The 20,404-nt window shown below is 38.0% G+C and overlaps 2 protein-coding genes and 1 non-coding gene across 10 annotated transcripts in view; 1 reads left to right on the top strand and 2 right to left on the bottom strand.

Moving 5' to 3' along the window:
• Positions 1-961, top strand: part of Dis3l (DIS3 like exosome 3'-5' exoribonuclease) — a 33,186-nt gene extending 32,225 nt beyond the window's left edge. For all 4 annotated transcript variants that reach the window (XM_047541956.1, XM_047541957.1, XM_047541958.1 and 1 more), the window contains 2 exons: positions 357-531; positions 619-961. In XM_047541956.1, the coding sequence (XP_047397912.1) occupies positions 357-531; positions 619-927 (484 nt within the window). In that variant the 3' untranslated portion in view covers positions 928-961. The remainder of the gene's footprint in view (positions 1-356; positions 532-618) is intronic.
• The window catches only part of Tipin (TIMELESS interacting protein), a 36,634-nt gene extending 16,733 nt beyond the window's left edge, over positions 1-19,901 (bottom strand). Inside the window, exons 1-9 of one of the 5 annotated variants that reach the window (XM_047541962.1) lie at positions 19,422-19,611; positions 16,669-16,806; positions 16,471-16,549; positions 16,195-16,270; positions 11,821-11,943; positions 11,522-11,585; positions 5,543-5,749; positions 3,377-3,575; positions 2,961-2,979 (exon numbers count right to left, since the gene is read on the bottom strand). In XM_047541962.1, coding sequence (XP_047397918.1) covers positions 3,388-3,575; positions 5,543-5,749; positions 11,522-11,585; positions 11,821-11,943; positions 16,195-16,270; positions 16,471-16,549; positions 16,669-16,806; positions 19,422-19,461 — 915 coding nt within the window. In that variant the 5' untranslated portion in view covers positions 19,462-19,611 and the 3' untranslated portion in view covers positions 2,961-2,979; positions 3,377-3,387. Of the gene's footprint in view, positions 1-2,960; positions 2,980-3,227; positions 3,576-5,542; positions 5,750-11,521; positions 11,586-11,820; positions 11,944-16,194; positions 16,271-16,470; positions 16,550-16,668; positions 16,807-19,421; positions 19,612-19,678 lie in introns of those variants that run through there. The other 4 variants (XM_047541963.1, XM_047541966.1, XM_047541964.1 and 1 more) reach the window with 4 other exon arrangements.
• Positions 10,734-10,869, bottom strand: LOC124978533 (small Cajal body-specific RNA 14). Its single transcript, XR_007107511.1, has one exon. It is a non-coding gene; the product is annotated as a small Cajal body-specific RNA 14 (non-coding RNA).
• Positions 19,902-20,404: the final 503 nt, after the last annotated feature.

The raw sequence follows: 20,404 nt of genomic DNA, 5'->3' as shown, positions 1-20,404 counted from the left end.
TTTAGGGCTGGGGACATAGCTCAGTGGTAGAGTGCTTACCTAGCATGCATGATACCCTAGGTTTGACGCCCAGCACTGAAAAAAAAAAAAAATTAAGCAACTATCTATAGTTACCATAGGTACACAATGGGGGCAACTGGAGTACATATGTATGTCCATCTATATCTATTTTAGGATCTTTCTTATGCTAAATATTGTGTTCCCATTTGCTACAGTAAAATAAATACTTGGAGGTAAACCATGGGAAATGTGATTTTTTTTTTTAATGTAAAAGAAAAACTAGCACTCTACATAAGCATACAAGATCTGCATACTAAGTACATTATCGCTGAATTTTTATTCTGGCCATGATTCAGGTTTGGGATTAAAGGTGCTGCTTATCTAAAAAATAAAGATGGTTTAGTGATCTCATGTGGCCCAGATAGCTGTTCTGAGTGGAAACCAGGATCTCTTCAACGATTTCAAAACAAAATCATCTCTACCACAACAGCAGGACAATCTGTTACATTCCATTTGTTTGACCATGTAACAGTAAGTCTATATTTATATTAAGTATTATTTTCATTATAAATAATAAAGAATGTGATTTAGTAATATGTATTTTCTTCTCCATGATAGGTAAGAATATCTGTACAGGCCTTGCGTTGCCATTCTGATACAATCAGGCTTGAAATAATAAGTAACAAACCATACATGATACCAAACACAGAACTTTTTCATCAGAGTTCTCTCTTGCTGAAGAGTGAATTAGTGAAAGAAGTGACCAGATCTATGGAAGAAGCTCAGCTTGCCCAAGAAGTCAAAGTAAATGTCATTCAGGAAGAATATCAAGAATACTGCCAAACAAAGGGGAGAAGTCTATACACACTTCTAGAGGAGATAAGGGACCTAGCTCTCCTGGATGTTTCAAGCAATTACAGATTATAAAATATTCTTATTTCATTAAAAGAGCTTTATCTTATGTGTTTTACCATTCTTTCAAACTTCTAATTTTGTGTTACTTAGTACTCTATCTAGTTGATCAGGATTGGATAAAGTATTTCATATATGTATAAAATGTACTCTCATAATTCATTGAGGTTACTTTAAATAAAGTGTAACTAGATTAATAAGGAAACTGGCTTTTCAGTTAGGGTGGCTGTACAAGGTAAGTTGCTAGCCTAATTTTCATGAACTCCAACTTAATTTTTAGTTATCTTGTCTCAATCAATCAATTCCTTCAAAAAGGAAAAAAAAAAAAACAAAAAAAAAAAACAAAGTCTTATATTTTCCAATTGCCTCATTGGGACCAAAGTCCCAGCAACAGAGTCCCTTCAAAGATCTGCCAAATAACTTTTCAGTCACTTTCAGGAAAGATAGATAGTCCTGTCCACCTACGTACTTTAAAACTCCTCTATTTCATATTTGGCTCAAACTTTCCCAGTTATCCCAGCACCAGATAGGGATAGGGCAGAGAGAAGGTAGTGGGATACACAGCAAAGTGTTATCTCAAATCTCCTTTCCCATCCTCTCATTCTGTTGTGTAATCCTCAGATGAGGTGCATTGGATTCCACTTGTTGCAAACTTGTTACCGCCAGTAAACCCACCATTGGAAAAATAACTCCTCTCCTAGTCCCCTCCTCATCTAAGTCATGATTACAGGATAGAGGCTGAACAGAGCATCCTAGGAAGTAGTTTCTCTAGTCCATTGAGACTGGACTCCATCTTCTAGCTAGCTGACTGCTTATTGGCAACAATAAACCATAACCCTCTTGATACACACTTTCATGGCCCATCACTAATGGCAATTTGTATCAAGCAGACAGCCCATATGCTGTTCTTGTGCTCAACTTCCTGGCTTTTCAGTCAAACCATCTTTGTCACTTCCTTTCCCTACCTGAAGTCAGAAAACCTGAAGAGCTCTCTGAAGACGCCCATCTATCCTGGCTTTATGGGTGGAAGCAAATGCAGCACCATCACTCCACCCTTTCCCTAAGAGAAGAGGCGAGAGCATTTCTTTATAAATACTAATCTTTTTTATTAAAAAAAAAAAAAAAAAAAAATCCCAAAAAACTGGATTAGTCTTTTCCCTTCTCTCCATTGGAATCTTCTGCCAAGAATCAGACCTTCTTTAAACCTGCTGTCAACTTGATGTTTTCTCATCTCTAATTAACCCTCTATCAAGCTGATAAAGCAGGCAGGGAGAACTCTAATCAGGTCCTCTCACCATCTGGTCCCAAAACTTGTAGCTTCATAGTCACCATTCCTAAATTCTCCTTACTTCCTACATCTTTGTGTCATTGTACATGGTCTTCCCAATATTTGAATCTCCTCCACCAACTTAAAGGTCAATCTGTTGAGTTCACCTATGAATCATCCCTCAGTCTTCTGTGTTACTCATGATAATGGGCAAATTTCCTTCCAACTAGTCAGAAAGGTACCAAGGAGCATTCTTTGAACTTCCTCAGAATCTTTCATGGCTAGACAATACTTCAGTCTTTCATTTGCCCTTTTAATTATTAAAGTGACTCCTCAAAATACAGACAAAACTGTAAACATTTTACCAAAAGTCTAATTGTAGAAGTACAGTGATCAGAAACTTTCACAGTCTCCAAAGACTTTTTTCTTTCTTTTTTAAAAAATAGACATTAAGGGGCTAGAGGTGTAACTCAGTGGCAGAGAGTGCTTGCCTAGCATGTGCAAGGCCCTGAGTTCAATCCCCAATGCCAAAAAATTTAAAAAGTGACACCAAGCCGGGTGTGGTGGAGCACACCTGTAATCCCAGCAGCTCAGGAGGCTGAGGCAGGAGGATCTTGAGTTCAAAGTCAGCCTCAGTAACTAAGGATTTAAGCAACTTAGTGAGAACCTGTCTCTGAATAAAATATAAAAAGTGACATCCAGTCAGGCTTGGTGGCACACACCTGCAAACCCAGTAACTTGGGGATAAGACAGGAGGATCACAAGTTCAAGGCCAGTCTCAGCAATTTAGCAAACCCTGTCTTAAAATAAAAAAGAAAAAGGGCTCAATAGTACAGCACTCCTAGGTTCAATTCCAATACACCCCCAAAAAATCCAGATATCAATATTTAGTACATATTTACATCTTAAAACATGCAATTAATGGAAACAAGGCATTCAATGTACACTAGTATTAGAAGCTGCTAAACACAATCACTTTACTGTCATATCTATGTAAAAATAAAGTTATAAGACTTTACTAATGTTAGTATAAATACCAGATTTTACACAAGAATTCATAACACTTTATTATATAAGGATTTTCTCACAAAGTAGACAAAATACACAATAATCCCAAACTTGAAGAATTAATAGATACCCTTTCTAGAAAAGATGTAGCTAACTTCAATTACATTTCTGGATGAAGTATAAAGTTACCTTTGTACATTTTAAAAGGACTGGTCCAGTTGTGTTTCCTCCAGTTTTAATTGCTCCTCTTCATTTATAGTACCAACAGAAGGATCATTATGTGAATTGTCTAAAATGTCTTTGTTTAATCCATTTGACAACTCCTTTTGATCCTCACCCATACAAACCTCTTCAACTGTGTGTTCCCTGGGTGTGTTCAGTAGCATGTCTAAAAGAAAAATTGTATCATTACTCACAAGGACCTGATTCAATCTTATATCCAAAATATTTATTTCTTCAAAAATTTAGGTTAGTAGAAATGAAACCTATGATCGCTTAATTATGATTACTTTTTTTTTTTTTTTGGTACTGAGGATTGAACCCAGGGACATTCAACCATTGAACCACATCCCCGACTCTTTTTTTATATTTTATTTAGAGACAGGATATGGCCTCGCTAACTTGCTGAGACTGGCTTTGAACTTGCCATCCTCCTGCCTCAGCCTCCTGAGCTGCTGGGATCACAGGCATGCACCTATGTATCTGACTTAATTACTCTTAATTCTATATAAATATTTTCATACTTGTATAAAGCCCACTTAAAATGCAAAGGGTCTTGTGGCTAGGAGAATAGCTCAGTAGTTACTGGGTATGCACTTAACAATTTTCTCCTCTATACTAGGGATCAAACCTAAGGTGCTTTATAATAAGCATATCCCAAGCCCTTTTTATTTGATAAAGAGTTTTGCTAAATTACTGGGGTTGGCCTCAAACCTGTGACCTTCCTGCCTCAGTCTCTCAAGTAGCTGGAATTATGGCATGGCCACCACACCTAGTGCAAAGGATCTTGAATGATACTAAACTCCAACTTCTTAAAAATATTTTGGTATTGGAGCACTTTGCCACTGAGCTATATTCCTGCCCCTTTTTATTTTTTTAGTTTGAGACAGTCTTGTTTATGACGTCACTAAATAGTAGAGGCTGACCTCAAACTTATGATTGTCCAGTTTCAGTCTCCCAAGCTGCTGGGATTATAGGCAGGTGCCACTACTCTTGGCTTAAACTCAAACTCCTGCATCATAGTCAAATATAACTTCTCATTCAATATCAGAACTACTCGAAAGAGGTTCAAAAAACTCAAATGCATGATTTTATTTCAAAGTGATCTAAAGTAAATTTTAGAAAATTATTTTTATTTGGGTAAATCTTAAGTTATATCTTATAAATAGGTTAGATTTAAATACTTGTTGCCAGGTATATCTTGAGATGGCAAGAAAGCCACTGCTGCCAATAATTGTATTTTCATGTAATTTTTCACATGGCACTAATAAAACACCCATTGGTAAAAATAAAAACTAAGTTCATTTTAGTTGAAAAATATCCTGACTGGTAGTCACAATATTTACTTGAGAATTTTGTGATATTAGGTGAAACTTGATTCACAACATGGTCTTTACTTACTATATAATTATTTTTCCCACTTTGAAGGAAAAAACTAGAAATTCAGAGGATATGTAATTACTTCATACAAAACAAACCTGCAATTCTTTTAAAATACAGTTTTAACACTTGTTTATATAGTGTCTAAACCCATAATCACTTTTAAAAACAGCAAATTTGGCACTGAGGGTATATAGCTCAATTGTAGAGCAGGTAAATTTTCATACACAAAGCCCTGGGTTCAATCCCTGGCTCCAAATAAATAAATAGGAAATCTTAAGGCAGTTTGTAAAGTGGGAAGGGGATGCTACAGACAAGCAAAGGAACAGTCACCAAAAGTGCACCCCATAACAAGACACAATGCAATAAAAAGCATATCACAGCAAATGGTTTTAAAATCCTTAATTGGTACAGAATATATGCCACATGATTTAAAAAGTCAGGGAGAATATATTTTTGAAGTATACTCAACTATCCAGAAAACCATCTTAAACTCATATTCTTTGAAGATTGCAAATAGCGTTTGCTTGCTTGCCCGCATGCTCTCTCTCACTCAGGCGCACGCCCGTGCACGCGCGCGCACACAAACACACACACACACACACACACACACACACACACACCCGCACATAAACTTAATATCACACTTTTCCATTCTAGGAGGTAGTTTATTTTGGGAGATAGTAGAGAAGTTAAAATTTCTAACATGCCCTTGATATATTAATGGTAGCTCATAAAATCAAGCATAAAATTTACCATTTCCTAGGGACTGACTATTACTCAGTAGCTTTGCCTGCCTTCTTTCCAAGGCCAGTTGTTTATTTCTCTCAATTCTTTGTTGTTGCTCTTCTGTTAGGTTTCTACTTGACTCAGAAGCAAACTTCTCACTCTCAGATGAGTCTGTCAAAAAGGGATCTAATTCCACAGCAGTTAGATCAAGGTCATTGCTTTCCCCTACTTCATCTGCAGTAGAAAAGAAAAAAATTAGTACGACTGAAGCATTAGAAAAGAGAGAAGAGCTTATGCAGATTCTAACTGAAAAAGGGCTTAAAGTGGCAAGAAGTCAGGGAACAGTATAGATCCCTGGGATCCCAGTAACTCAGGAGGCTGAGACAAAAGGATTCCAAGTTTGAAGTCAGCCTTGGCAATTTAGTGAGACCCTGTCCCAAAATAAAAGACAAAAAAGGACTGAGTAGGGATGTAGCTTAGTAGAATGCCCCTGGGTTCAACCCCAAGTACCAAGAAAAGAAAACAATACATAATAAAACATTCGCAAGGGGCTGAATGTGAAGAAACAATTCATGATGTACGAGTATTGCAAACCCATGCTAGATTCAAACGAGAGAAAAAATTTTTCTTTTGCCTTAGCCTCCCAAACCACTGGAATTGCAGGTATGTGCCAAGAAATATTTATAAAACATTTTAAAGAGGCACGTTTAATGGAAATATTTATCTAAAATACTTGAGTGCTGAAGGTTTTAATTAAGTGGTAGAATACTTGCCTAGCACACACAAGGTGTTAGGTTGGTTCAATTCCCAACACAGCAAATAATAATTATTAAGAAAAATTAAGTTTTATTAACATATTTAAAATAAGGACTGCGAAGTTGGGCACAGTGGCTCACACCTAAAATCCCAGTTATTCAGGAGGTTGACGCAAGAGGATTTCAAGTCTGAGGCCAATCTGGGCAACACAGTGAGACCCCACCTCAAAAATCTAAAATAAAATAAGGGCTAAAGCTGAGGATGTGGCTCAGTGGGCAGAGTGCTTTCCCAGCATCCACAAAGACCTGGGTTCAATCCCTAGCACCAAAAGCAAAAAATTAAAGGACTATAAGTGCTAAACTACCACATGTCCATATGACAGAATTAGTCTGTTCTGTGACCTGAAAAATTCAAGGAACAGGCTCTCATTCATTTTCAAATTTTAGCATAATGTGACATGGAGATGTTTCTGACTGCCCAGCCAAATAAACTGCAATCATGTTTTCACCAAACAACTGCAGCAAAATGCACAAGTGGTAGTTTAATAAGATTCTGAAAAATAACAAATGCCTTCAGGAAGAATAAAAACACAAGCAAAAAAAAAAAAAAAGAGAAAAAAAAAAGGAAAGAAAAAGAAAAAGAAAATGGCAGAGCTGAGACTTTACTTTCTCTGCATCATTCACATTATAGGATTAAAAATGATAACCCCAACAGATCTGACAAGTCACTTGAAAATTTTAAATCACCACCTGAAATATGAATTTATATATCATCCTCGTCCTATGTATATACTATGACTTGTAGGTAAACCTTTGTAATTATTCAGTGAGATTTTAAAATCATACTTAATCCAGCCCTTTACAATCAAACCCCCTTTGGAAGCTCCTTCCTTTATAGTTAAAAAGTCACCTTTCCTTCCTGGCATGGGGGGGAAAATGTGTCAAGAAACTAAAATGCATTCCTTAGTCAAAAAATACTAACAGAGTTCATGTAGAAAACATTGCTGAAGAAGAAACAAGCATTAGAACCAATTAGGAGATATAGGAGGTTTTTAATATGCCTTATCTTAGAGAGTTTAAAGGATTCTGAATCAATAATAATGAAATATACAAAGAAGTACTTTTCATGAGCCACAAAAGAAAAGGTATCTTTAATAGTAATTGATCTCTTTAATATAAACAAGTTATACGGGGAAAACAAAGTGAATGCAACCACTGATGAGGCAGCATATTGCTTTAACTAGGATACAAATGGGATTAAAAAAATTAGGACTCCTGTAATCCCAGCAATTTGGGAAGCAAGAGAATCTTAAATTCAAAGGCAGTCTTAGCAACATAGCCTCAGAAACCTTTACTGTGAGACCCTGTCTCACAACAAAAAGAGTTGGGGGTATAGCTCAGTGGTAGAGCACCCCTGGGTTCAATTCCCAAATACTGCAAATTAATTAAAAAATTAGGACTACACATGAAACTCATCATTAACAGGCAAGCAGAGACATTAAAGCCAGAAATATTCAATGTTGTATATACAGGATGCCATCATCTTGATGCAAACTAGAAGGTAAGTTAGCTCTAAAATAATTAAAGAGAAATAAGTGCTATGAAAAAAGAAAACAGTACAGGGGAATCAAAGATTAGGGGAAGTTGGACAATTTTAACTGTGGTTAAGGAGACTTCACTGAGCATAGTTTGACTTTTGAGCACAGTTTGAAGAGAGTAAGAAAGTTAGCCATGTAGATTTAGGAGGAAATGGAGAGGACAGTGTTCTAGGTGGTATACAAGAGTGCAAAAGCCTGCAGGGCACATGGCATACACTGGTAATGCTAGCAACTCCAGAGGCTGAGAGGAGGATTCCAAGTTCAAAGCCAGTCTCAGTAACTTAGAGAGGCTCTAAGCAATTCGGCAAGGCCTGTCTCTCATAAAATACAAAACGGGGCTTGGGATGTGGCTGTGGTTAAGTGCCCCTGGGTTCAATTCCTGGTACAAAAAAAAAAAAAAAAAAAAAAAAAAAAAAGAAAAGAAAAGAAAACCAAAATAGCATACTTAAAATGTTCAAGGAACAGTTATGAGGCGAAGTGAGGGCTGAAACACTGTGAGAGGAGAATAGTAAAAAAGAGAGGCAAGAGGAATGGGGTGATAATGTAGGAGCAGACTGTAGGGCCAAGCAGGATAATGTAAGGATTCTGGTGTTTGAATGAAATAAGAAACCACTGCAGTCGGGCACAGTGGCGCATGCCTATAATCCCAGGGGCTTGGGAGGATTGAGAGAGTTCAAAGCCAGTCTCAGTAAAAGTGAGATGGTAAGCAACTTAATGAGACCCTGTCTCTAAATAAAATAAAAAATAGGACCGGGGATGTGGCTCAGTGGTTCAGTTTCCCTGAGTTCAATCCCCAGTACGGGGTGGGGGAACACCACTGCAAAACTATGAGCAGAGGAATAATGACTACACATTGGTTAAGAATATAAAAATGTAATACCTGAGCCAGGTGAGGTGGTGCATGCCTGTAATCCTAGTTACTTAGGGAAGCTAAGGCAAGAGAATTGTTTCAGGACAGCCCAGGGACTAAGGCTGTGGCTCAGTGGTACAGCGCTTCCTGCATGTATGAGGCACTGGGTTCGATCCTCAGCACCACATTAAAAAAAAAAAAAAAAAGAATAAATAAAGATATTAAAGAAAAAAAAAAAAAAGACTGGTAGAATGCTCCGAGGTTCAATCCTCAGTGCCACACACATAAAAAAGTAACATCTAATTCATTTGTGAGAAAAACAATTAATTGAAAAGGGACAGATGAAATTTGCTAATAAGTTGACAAAATTCCTTATGAATGAGATTGAAAAATTAATGCCAAGAATAACAAAGTGCACTTAGTGAGGGTCTACTTCCATTTGGATTTTTTTTTTTTTTTTTGGTGGTGCTGAGGAATCAAACCCAGGGCCTTGTGCTTGCAAGGCAAGCACTCTACCAACTGAGCTATCTCGCCAGGCCTCCATTTGGATTTATACATCTTTGTACGGTGAAACCAAAATTTGAAAAACAAAATTACATACTTTCAAATCCTGTATCAAGAAGTATTAGTTCAAGGTATTTGAAAGAATTATTCAATAGAATATTCAATCATGTCATTTTACTTTAAAGTTGAACAGTAATGTATTTTTGGTATGAACAAGAGTGCACACTATATATCACATCAGTATGTAAACATAAAAGTAAATAAATTAAATGCTCAAAATATTTTTACTTTTGTGATCTCCAAAAAGTTTGGAGACTATTACTATACAAAGAAAACAGATTCAACAACAAGGATCTCTATTCAAAATCACCTCTGGCAGACCTCTACTGTTCATTATTCAAAATACTTGTGATACCTTCTCTATGGAACTTCCTTCTCCCCTAGGTAACATAACTGCTTTCTTTTGCACCCTACCCTGTGTCCTACTAATACCTCTAATTACAGCACTAGTCACACTACTAGCAATGTTATATATCTGACTCATTCTCTAGTCTGTTACAGTCTATAAACTAACTTGATTTTATTTGTCTTTTATTCCCGAACATTTAGTGTAATAGTGGCCAGCTTGAATGGCACTGCTAAACAAACTAATCCAGTAGTATAGGATGTGAGATCTAGTACTATAATAATTTTAAAAATATACAGGGCTGGGGTTGTAGCTCAGTGGCTACAACCCCAGCCTAGCATGTGTGAGGTACTGGGTTTGATTCTCAGCACATATGTAAATAAATAAAAGTCCATAAAAAACTAAAACAAATAAATAAAAAGTCATATGCCATCAGTATATACTACATCTTATCAAAAACTTAAAACCCCAGATAACTTAAATCACATTCCTTCACTTTTTTTTTTTTTGGGGGGGGGTGAGTACTGGGGATTGAACCAGGGGTACTTTACCACTAAGTAACATTCCCAGTCTTTATTTTTTTTCCCCTTGTTTAAGGCATAGTATCTCTGAATTCAGGGCCTCACTAAGCCACCAAGTTTCCCAGGCCAGCCTTGAACTTGCAATCCTCCTGCCGCAGGGGTCCCAAGTCACTGGGATTACAGGTGTACACCATCACACCCAACTCCATCACACATTTTTTTTTTTTTTTAAATGCTGTTTCTCTCTCTCTCTCTCTTTTTTATTTTTTGCGGTGCTGGGGATTTGAACCCAGGGCCTTGTGCTTGCAGGCAAGTACTCTACCAACTGAGCTATATCCCCAGTCCACACATTTTTAAGAAAATATTTTGTTTAGTTGTAGGTGGACATAATACCTTTATTTTATTTTTATGTGGTGCTGAGGATCAAACCCAGGGTCTCACGCATGCTAGGCAAGCGCTCTACCAATGAGCCACAACCCAGTCCTCTATCACGCTTTTAAAAGCAACTTGCAAATGATTTTGGGGGGATTCAATATGGAACCTGTATTTCCCACATCTATTAAAAGTTACAAAACAAAAACAAACATGTATGGAGCCATCGCACAGAAAATCTGATAACTATACAGATCCTGTCGGCAGGAACCATCTGTTTTGATGTCTGTGACTGTCTGTGGTTGCACTGTACAACTTACAAATGCAATCAACATCAGGAACAGTCACATGGGTCTTACCAAAATCCTACATCCAGGATCTGCACTTTCATCATCATATTCTGCCTAATATCTAATGATGCTCGTGCGTGCACGCGCACACACACACACACACACACACACACACACACTTTTTTGTTGTTGTTTTTTTTGGAGGTACAGGGGATTGAACCCAGGGGTGCTTAACCACTAAGCCACATCCCCAGCCCTTTTTAATTTTTTTAAATTTTGAGACACAGACTCACTAAGTTGCTTGGGGTCTCACTAAGTTGTCAAGGCGGGCTTTAAACTTATGATCCTCCTGCTTCAGCCTCCCGAGCTGCTGCAATTACAGGCATGTGTCACCATGCCTGGCCTCTCTATCTTGATACACATTTTTATTAACAAACACTATAAAGGATTACTGGTCAGTCAAATTCTCACAGGTTCATATTCTGTGGCTAAATATACTTTTACATGACTAATAACACTATAACAATATCTTTAAGAAACAAATTTCACATATATTCTAGATTTACTAAAGCATTTTAACTTATTCTTATCAATTGTACTTTTGATTATATACATAATACAGATTAAGAATCCAGTCCTCTATTATCTACCCTAACTGGATCCATTTCTAACAGCAAAACTGTTATAAAGTAAATAAACTATATACTTACCATTATTGCTAACAAAATCTTCATGTAAAACAGGGAGATCAAGTCGAATTCGTTTTAAACAGGTCTGAAAAGAAAGAAGAAGACAGTTTTACATTTTCATCTAAATGTTAGGGAGGGAAATGAACATTTATTCAATTCTTAGTTTCTAAAGAGTTGTTCTTCAAACAATCACTATTTTCCCTCTCTACCAAGACAAATTTCAAAAATGAAGACCTCAAAATAGCAATTTAGCCTTAGCTACATCTACCCTTGTTCTATTTAGCATTGTGAATGACATTCATAATAATCACAACACTTACCTGCACTTCTTTTTTATTTCCCAGGTATTCAACTCTGTCAATAAAATCCTCAAATTGCAGTTTGGGGAATAGCCTATGTGCCCAGTGCTCCATGTGTCTGATTAGTGTCTTCAAGTCTTCAGCCTGGCACATAAAAATAAAAATGCTAAATAGAAGACTCATTCTCACAACTGGCCTCGTCAGCATATTTTAGAACTGAAAAGAAATGCGAAAGTCATTGATGTCACATTTATAAGGTTGAGAGACTTTTAGAAGGAAATTTAAGAAGAAAAATATTTAGTAAAGACTTGGAGGATTGCAGTCTAAAAGAGCACTCGATACACATTTTTTAAAAACCAGAGGAGCAGAAGTTGGGCATGGTGGTGCATATTTGCAATCTAGCTACTTCTGAGGCTGACATGGGTCACAAGTTCAAGGTCAACCTCAGAAACCTAGCGAGACCCTTTCTCAAAAAATAAAAAAGGGGGGCTGGGGAGATACCACAGCTGGTAGAATGCTTGCCTCGCAAACATAAGGCCCTGAGTTCAATCCCCAGTACCACAAAATAAATAAATAAATAATAAATAAATAAATAAAGGGCAGAGGGTGTAGTTCAGTGGGAGAGCATCTCTGGTTTCAATCCCTAGAACCACATAATATAAATAAATAAATTAAAAATCAGACAAAAAATATCAGTAAGAAAACTTCCAAGACAATCCTATGTGTCTTTTTAGAAAGGTAAAGTAAAACCCCAAAATGAGCTTTAATACAATGTCAAAATATCTTTCAGGAATCCTAATTATAGTTATAGTTCATGTATGTATAAAAGGTCAAAATACATTCTACTATCATGTGTATCTAAAAAGAACAACAAAAAAATCTCTCAGGAATAACTAAACACTATGACAGGTCCCCAAATCATACACATAAAGAAAAGCATTGAGAATTCAGAACTGTAAGAAACATATTCAGAAACCCCAAGTAAAAAGACTAGCAAGAACAGTTAAAACATTCTAAACCATTAATACTTCTCCATATTTGAAATCTGAAATTCCAATTAAGATTTTTTTAAATGAAAATTTAAATAAACTTTAACAAACTTGACTCATGAAAAGTTATAAATTCCTGGTTTTACTATAAAACATTCATTCTTCACTTAACAGTATTTTAAAATAGGAGAATGATTAAAGCACAGGCTCAACATCAGACTACATAGATTTAAATCCCAATTCCATCACTTACAAACCATTTACCTCTCTGCACCTATTTCCTCATGTAAAAGATGAGAATATACACATTTCACAGGGTTATTGTAAGGATTAATGCAATGTCCAGGCATGGTGGAGGCTCAGGAGACGGAGGCAGAAAGATCACAAATTCAAAGCCAGCCCCAGAAACTTGGCAAGGCACTAAGCAACTTAGTGAGACCCCTTCTCAAACTAAAAAATAAAGTCAGGCACAGTGGCACATGCCTGTAATCCCAGAAGCTGGCAGGGCTGAGGCAGGAAGATCACAAGTTCAAAGTCAGTCTTAGCAACTTAGTGAAGTCCTAAGCAACTTAGCGAAACTGTCTCGAAATAAAATATAAAAAGGGGGCTAGGAGCTGGGCACAGTGGCGCACACCTGTAATCCTAGTGGTTCAGGAGGCTGAGGCAGAAGGACCGAGAGTTCAAAGTCAGCCTCAGCAAAAGCAAGGTGCTAAGCAACTCAGTGAGACCCTGTCTCTAAATAAAATACAAAATAGGGTTGGGGATGTGGTTCAGTGGTCGAGTACTTTCCAGCTCAATCTCTGGTACACCCCCAAAAAGGGGGGGCTGCACCTGTCTAGCATGTGTGAGGCACTGGGTTTGATCCTCAGCACCACATAAAAATAAAATAAAGGTACTATGTCCATCTACAACTAAAAAATATTTTAAAAAAACAAAAAATATAAACATATATATATACACATACACACACGCTCACATACACACACACATAAAAAGGGCTAGGTATGTGGCTTAGTGGTTAAGCAACCCTGGGTTTGAGCACCAGTACCAAAAATAAAAAAAATAAAGAAAATAAAATAATGTGGCTCAAAGGTTAAGCACACCTGGGTTCAATCCCAGGTATCAAACAATGTGCCTGACACAGTATAAACTCTGAAATGTTGCTACTGACCAGAAGCAAATGGTCAAAACAACCAACTCTATCAATGACTAAATATGTAATACTGAGAACACAATGTCTTCTCATTCTCCTCTTCTGATAATAAAGGTGTAAATTCTTTTAAAAATTCAATTATCTAACATCATTTTCCAGTTGGGAGTAGCTGATCAAATACCTCATAATATCGCATTAGGGGGCTGGGGAGATAGCTCAGTTGGTAGAGTGCTTGCCTTGTAAGCACAAGGCCCTGGGTTCGATCCCCAGCACCCAAAAAAAAAAAAAAAAAAATCACATGAGACACAAGGGAACCAAGAAAAGAAAAAACTGTGCTGGGGGTGTGTAGCTCAGTGGTAGAGCATTTGCTTGGCACTCGAGGCCTTGGGTTCACTCCCTGGTATTGCAAAAAAAAAAAGAAAATACTAAACACAGTTAAGTACCAAGTTAATATATGGAGAAAAAGTAGTGAGAATTCAAAATCATGAGAAAATAGTTAAAATTTTTAAGGGTAAAATACAGAATAATAAACTCAGAGCACATTCTGGCCCACTGAAAAAACATAAAATGCATATTCTTCATACAAGTTTACCTATTTTAGTAAAGGTTTACTATAAACATGATCAAGACTTCATAAATTCAAAGCACCAATTCGTCACTAATACCTGAAAATTTCAACAAGGGCAAATTAATTGAGCTGGGTTTGATTTTTTTAAATAACCTTATTTATTTTTAGTTTTGTGGCAAAATAGAACACAGGCTTACATTCTCACATTTACTAAAGGGACCAAATACACAATTTTTCTGCCTACCAGGTTTGAAACCTTGGAACTATTTTTGTCTTTTCCTTTCTTATCTTCCTATGTCCAATCATCTACAGGCCCCATATGTTGTTCACCTACCACTACCCTCACCAGTCTAGTACTACTTGCTCATCCCATGGGTAGTACAACAGCCTGAGTTGTTGATGGCCTCCAGTTTCTTTTTCCTTACAAATTAACCTGCATATCACATTTACATGGTACTCACTGTCGTGTTAACATTATTCTAATTGGTCTACTAAACGTGAAGACTAGGCTCAGTTTTAATTACTGGCCATTGGTCACTTAAAACTCTTAAGTCTGTGACTAGATAATGGGACCAATACCTACTCTACAGGTGGAAAATTAACAGAGACTATATTAAAATATTTTACACTGCAAAGTCATATAAAAGATACAATCTACCAAAAAAGTCTACTTATAGTCCTATATTATTCAAATATTAAGAGAATTTTAAAACATACATTTCTATAGTGCATGTCTGTTACTAAATGTTTTCATTTTTTCAACAAACTTTGCTGATACCTATTAACCAGGTACTGTGCCCTATCTTGGGGACACACAAGCGATCAGTACAGGCAGAGTCTTTGCCCTCATGAAGTTTAAAATCACTCACTTTTTGAAGGACAAAGTAAATTCTATTCCTCTAACCTGTGTGTGTGTGTGTGTGTGTGTGTGTGTGTAGTTGTGCTTGTTAGTGGGGACTGAACCTAGGGACTTAACCATTAAGCTACACCCCTAGTCAGTTGTTTAGAATTTTGAGACAGATCTCACTAAGTTGCCCAGGCTGGCCTCAAACTTGTGATCCTCCTGCCTCAGCTTCCCAAGTAACTGGAATTATAGGTGTGCACCACCACAACTTGCTTCCTCTAAATCTGTAACTTTAAACCCAAATTTAGAGCCAAGCACAGTGGCACACACCTAATCCCAGCAGCTCGGGAGACTGAGGCAGGAGGATTTCTAGTTTGAAGACAGCCTCAGCAACTTAGTGAGGCCCTAAACAACTCAGCAAGACCCTATCTCTAATAAAATATATGGGCTGGGGTTGTGGCTCAGCTGTTAAGTGCCTTGGGTTCGATACGCAGTACGAAGGGGAAAAAAAAAAAAAAAAAAAAAAGAAAAGAAAAAAGAAAAAACCCACTAAACTCAGGCTTAAAGAGACTCAGAAATGATTTTCCTAAGGATATGACTTCACATATACATATGTATGTGATCTATATATGATGTGACAAAAAAATGAGACTACACAGACATGTTTTCTATTTCTTTAAATGGTACCATTTTCACTACATCACAACTGCTTTTCAGGTGATATAATGATTAATGATAGTATGTGTGAAACATTGAAAGACTCCCAAGACCACAATGAGCCCATAATTTTATTGCTATTTTAAAAAAAACAAGTCTAAAAGGAAAATCAGACATTTCTTACCTCATAACCTTTCCCTTTGAATTTTGTCTTATCAAACACATGCCTTAAGGCAGGAAGCCCTCTCTCTGAAATTAATCTGTAAACAGAAAAACATTTTACATCTCAAGTTTCCTAGAGTGATGTCCAAACTAAGACCACAGAAGAAAAAAATATTTCCTCCAAAATTGAAACAAATGTTTATAGGACAATCTGATTTTCAATTCGCCTCAACCCAAAGCTTGCAACATTAGGAAAAAACAATGGCTATAAAGCATAAATGTGTATGGAAAAATGTACCTCTGAGCATCCAATTTGGGAATATTCCTTTTAACTGTTCTCTTTGGAGGTACAGGAACAGGTGCTCTGGTCCCTGACTCTGATGAAACACATCAAGATGCAGAATTAAATAATTTAAGCCTTACTTATGAATTTATTATTTCTAAGTTGATGGATGGGTAAGTAAACACGGACACTTTTGCGAAACTCTATACAGACCTTCCTCGGGTTCAGCTCCTTCGCCATCCCTCTCTGGAGATGCTGGAGGTGGGAAAGGAGGAAAAGTTTCATCTTCTACATGATCATAATCTGGCAGGACAACAAAGCCATTTTCTTGTGGTTCTGACATCTTTTTCTCTAGGGCAAAAAAAGTAAAATTATTCTTACTTATCCAAAATAATATTCCTATTATGTAGTCAAGTTCCGTGAGTAGCAAACTTCATGAGTTAGCCACATTTTAGACGCACACATCATAAAAAAGTAATGGGAAGGGGGCTGGGAAGACAGCTGGGGATATAGTTGGTAGAGTGCTTGCCTCACAAGCCAAGGCCCTGGGTTCAATCCCCAGCACCGCAAAAAAAAAAAAAAAAAAAAAAGGTAATGGGGAAAAGGACAAGGATAGAAATCAGAACTGAGTTCTAATATAGATTCTATGACTGAATATAATTTTGAACAAATCATTTTACCTCAACTATTGAGTTTCCCCTATGAGGAAAGGATTAAACTGATTTTTAGAGGGTTTCAAACTGTGATCTAAAAGGATGCGAATAGACGGAGTACAGATAATTCATCCTTATAACTAGAAGAGCTTTTTCAGTGCTGCTGATCAACCCTAGGGCCTCGTGCATGCCAGAGAAGTACATACCACTGAACTTCTTTCCCAGGCCTAGAACGGCTTTGTTTTTTCTTTTCTTTTTTTTTTTTTTTTTTGTACTGAGGATTTAACCCAGGGTTGCTTTACTAGAGCTACATTCACAATCCTTTTTATTTGAGACAGGGTCTCACCAAGTTGCTGAGAGTTTCACTAAACTGCTGAGGCTGGTCTCAAACTTGCAATCCTCTTGCCTTAGCCTCCTGAATTCCTGGGATTATAGGTATGGGCCACTATACCCATCTCCTCGAGCAGTTTTTTAAAAAGCACCACCAAAGACAAAAATCTACTTACATACTGGTTTTCTAGGTAGGTTTCCTCTGAAGAATGAGAAATTACCCTCAAGCATATAACTCAAAAAACGTTTTTCAGTACCATCTTTCAGTTGACCTCTCAGCAATAGCTGACACTTTGTTAATCCCTTTTTCTTGAAAAATGTTTTCCTCAACATTTGAAAGGTATTCAATTGGTTTTCCTCCCTTTATGGACACTCCTGAATCTTCTTTGCAGATTCATCTTCTTCTAAACTGGCCATTAGGTATCCAAAACTCCATCCCAGGCCCTCTTGATTCATTCATGCACATGGCTTTCATAATCATTTATTTATATGTTACTCACAAATATTTATCTCCACCCTAGACCTCAACTGAGCTTTAAACTTCTACTGCCCACCTTATAGTTCTTACATGTCTTAGGCACTTATTAATTCAAGAGTAAAAATGAATTTCTAAATATTCCCAATTCAGTGAATGCCAACTATCCAGCTATGCAGTCAGAAACCTACAAGTCATCTTTGAAACTTCCCCTCTACCCCATATATCCTGTCCATTTTATTTTCCAAATATCCCTTGAATCCATTACTCCCCATCTCTAGAGTCACTTCCCAATATTTCTTCCTTGAATTACTCCATTACTCCCATCCACTTGCCTCTTTTAATCCATTTTTCTTATTACAGCTAAATTCAACCTTTGAAAATGTAAAATTGATGGCCTCAAGACTTAGCTTGAGGTGGCCGAGGCTGTGGCTCAGTGGTAGAGCACTTGCCTAGCATGCGTGAGGCCCTGGGTTTGATCCTCAGCACCACATAAAATTGTGTCCACCTACAACGACAACAAAATTAAAAAAAAAAAAAAAAAAAAAAAAAAAAGCTTGAGTATTTCAATGGCTTCTGACTGCTTTTAGAATGAAAACCCCAAGGTCCCCAGCGATCTGGGCTCTTCATACCTCTCTGGCCCCACTTCACATAATTCTTTGCCCCTTCTTTCTGTTCCTTGAAAGAGCCATATCCCTTAGGCCCTTGGATCTTTGCAAATTGCTATTTCCTCTCTTGAAAACTTTTCCCTGACTCCTAATCACTTTCAGATCTCAACTATCACCTCCTCAGAAAATCTACCCTAATTTCCTCAACTTAAATCCTTCTTTAATAAGCACTGATAATACCAAGTCTCACAGTAATTATTTCAACATTAGCTTTTATTTGTGTGCTTATTTAATGTTTGTTTCTCATACTCGACTAGTTCTAAAAGGGCAACGACCAGGCAATGCTCTTTGTGTTCGCCCACTGTGTTCCAAATGACAGTTCACAACAGGTGCTCAATATATATTTGTTGAGTGAAGGAAGTAAAGAATTACACAACCCTAAAATATACTTTGGAAGTGTTGGCAAGATTATCCTACCTTTTTTTTTTTTGGTACTTGATATTGAACCCAGAGTCTCCAGCATGCTAAATGCACCCATTTTTTACCTATATTTTCAACCATCTCTAATTTTCTGCACGGTGAAATCTTATTAAAATTTTTAAAGAATGGAACAAATACGTGAGAATAAGACAATGGTGGCGTAACTGCCTCTTTTTAAGACACTGATGAAAGTCTTACTTCCTCCTCTGATCCTCAAACTTTCAGAGGACTGAAGGTCAACACACTTAATATCTAAACCACAATTCGTTCCCAGACCCTTCCGTTTCCCATGTCCAGCTTCTCCCAAATTGTCAAAACAGAAGCCCTCTGTCTCAAGAGAAAGCCTACCAGGCTGACGAAGTGCCCGCCGGGACCCACCCCCGGGACACCAAACCTCCCACCCTCCTCTCCAACTCTCACCCGGCTCCCGCCTGTTCGACCTCGCTCTTTGGCTGCACATTCACAAGACACCCTCTCTGTTTAGAGGCCCCTCTACAGAAGCGGAGGGAACCAGAAAAACATGCGCTTCGGCCAGAGGGCTGGGCTTAGAGACAGGCAGCCCCCAAGACCAACACAGGTAAACGTGCCCGCCCCAACAGGTCCAGGCGGGTCAGGCCTCTGCCTGCTCCAGGCGCGCTCCGGCCGATCAGCCGAAGTCCTGTTCTCCAGCTCCTCACCCGCTCCCTGCGACTCCCCAGCTCCACTCTCTAGATCCGAAGAAGCCTCCGGATCTAGAACTTCACTCGGCCATCAGTCGCTCTCACCTCACGCCACCTGCTGCCCCAGCGCCCTCAGCGCCAAAGAAGTCGTAGCAAGCGAATCGAACCTCTCGCGAGACGCCAATACTCTCGCCTTGAGAGAGCTCTCAGCGTTTGGCGCCAAATATGCGCACGGCCTAGGCGGGGCCTTTAGGAAGCTCCTCCCCCCGCACCACGCCCCGACCTTTCCCCAGTCTTGCGCAATCCACACTTCCGCCTTCTTTCAGCTGTGGGTTTTTTTCCTTCACCTTTGCTTAAAGTTCTTGGTTGTCACTTTCTGGACATTTTATACTTTGGAAATGTTGAAAGCCGAGTTGCGGATGAAGTTAAAAAAGGACAGAGGGAAGCAGTATTGTTTGCGAAACTACCGTTTCTTCAGAGTTAATTGCGGAATGCCTTGAGCGTGAGTTTGTTTTTTCTCGGGTGCTGAGGATTGAGCCCAGGGCGCTCCACTGAGCTTCCCCTGCACTTTTTATTTTTTTATTTTTTTATTTTGAGACGGTCTAAGTTGCCCAGACTGGCCTGGAACTTGTGATTCTCCCGAGTAGCGCTTTGCAGACGTCATTGTTTTAAACGTAAATTTATTAACTTTTTAAAAAACTAGCCAGGTACGGCGACACACGCCTGTAATCCCAGCGACTCGCG

Source organism: Sciurus carolinensis, chromosome 2 (genome assembly GCF_902686445.1).
Source record: "Sciurus carolinensis chromosome 2, mSciCar1.2, whole genome shotgun sequence".
Classification (NCBI taxonomy): Eukaryota; Metazoa; Chordata; class Mammalia; order Rodentia; family Sciuridae; genus Sciurus; species Sciurus carolinensis.
The sequence above is the reverse complement of the archived record's forward strand: the minus strand, read 5'-3'. Positions and strand labels throughout refer to the sequence as shown.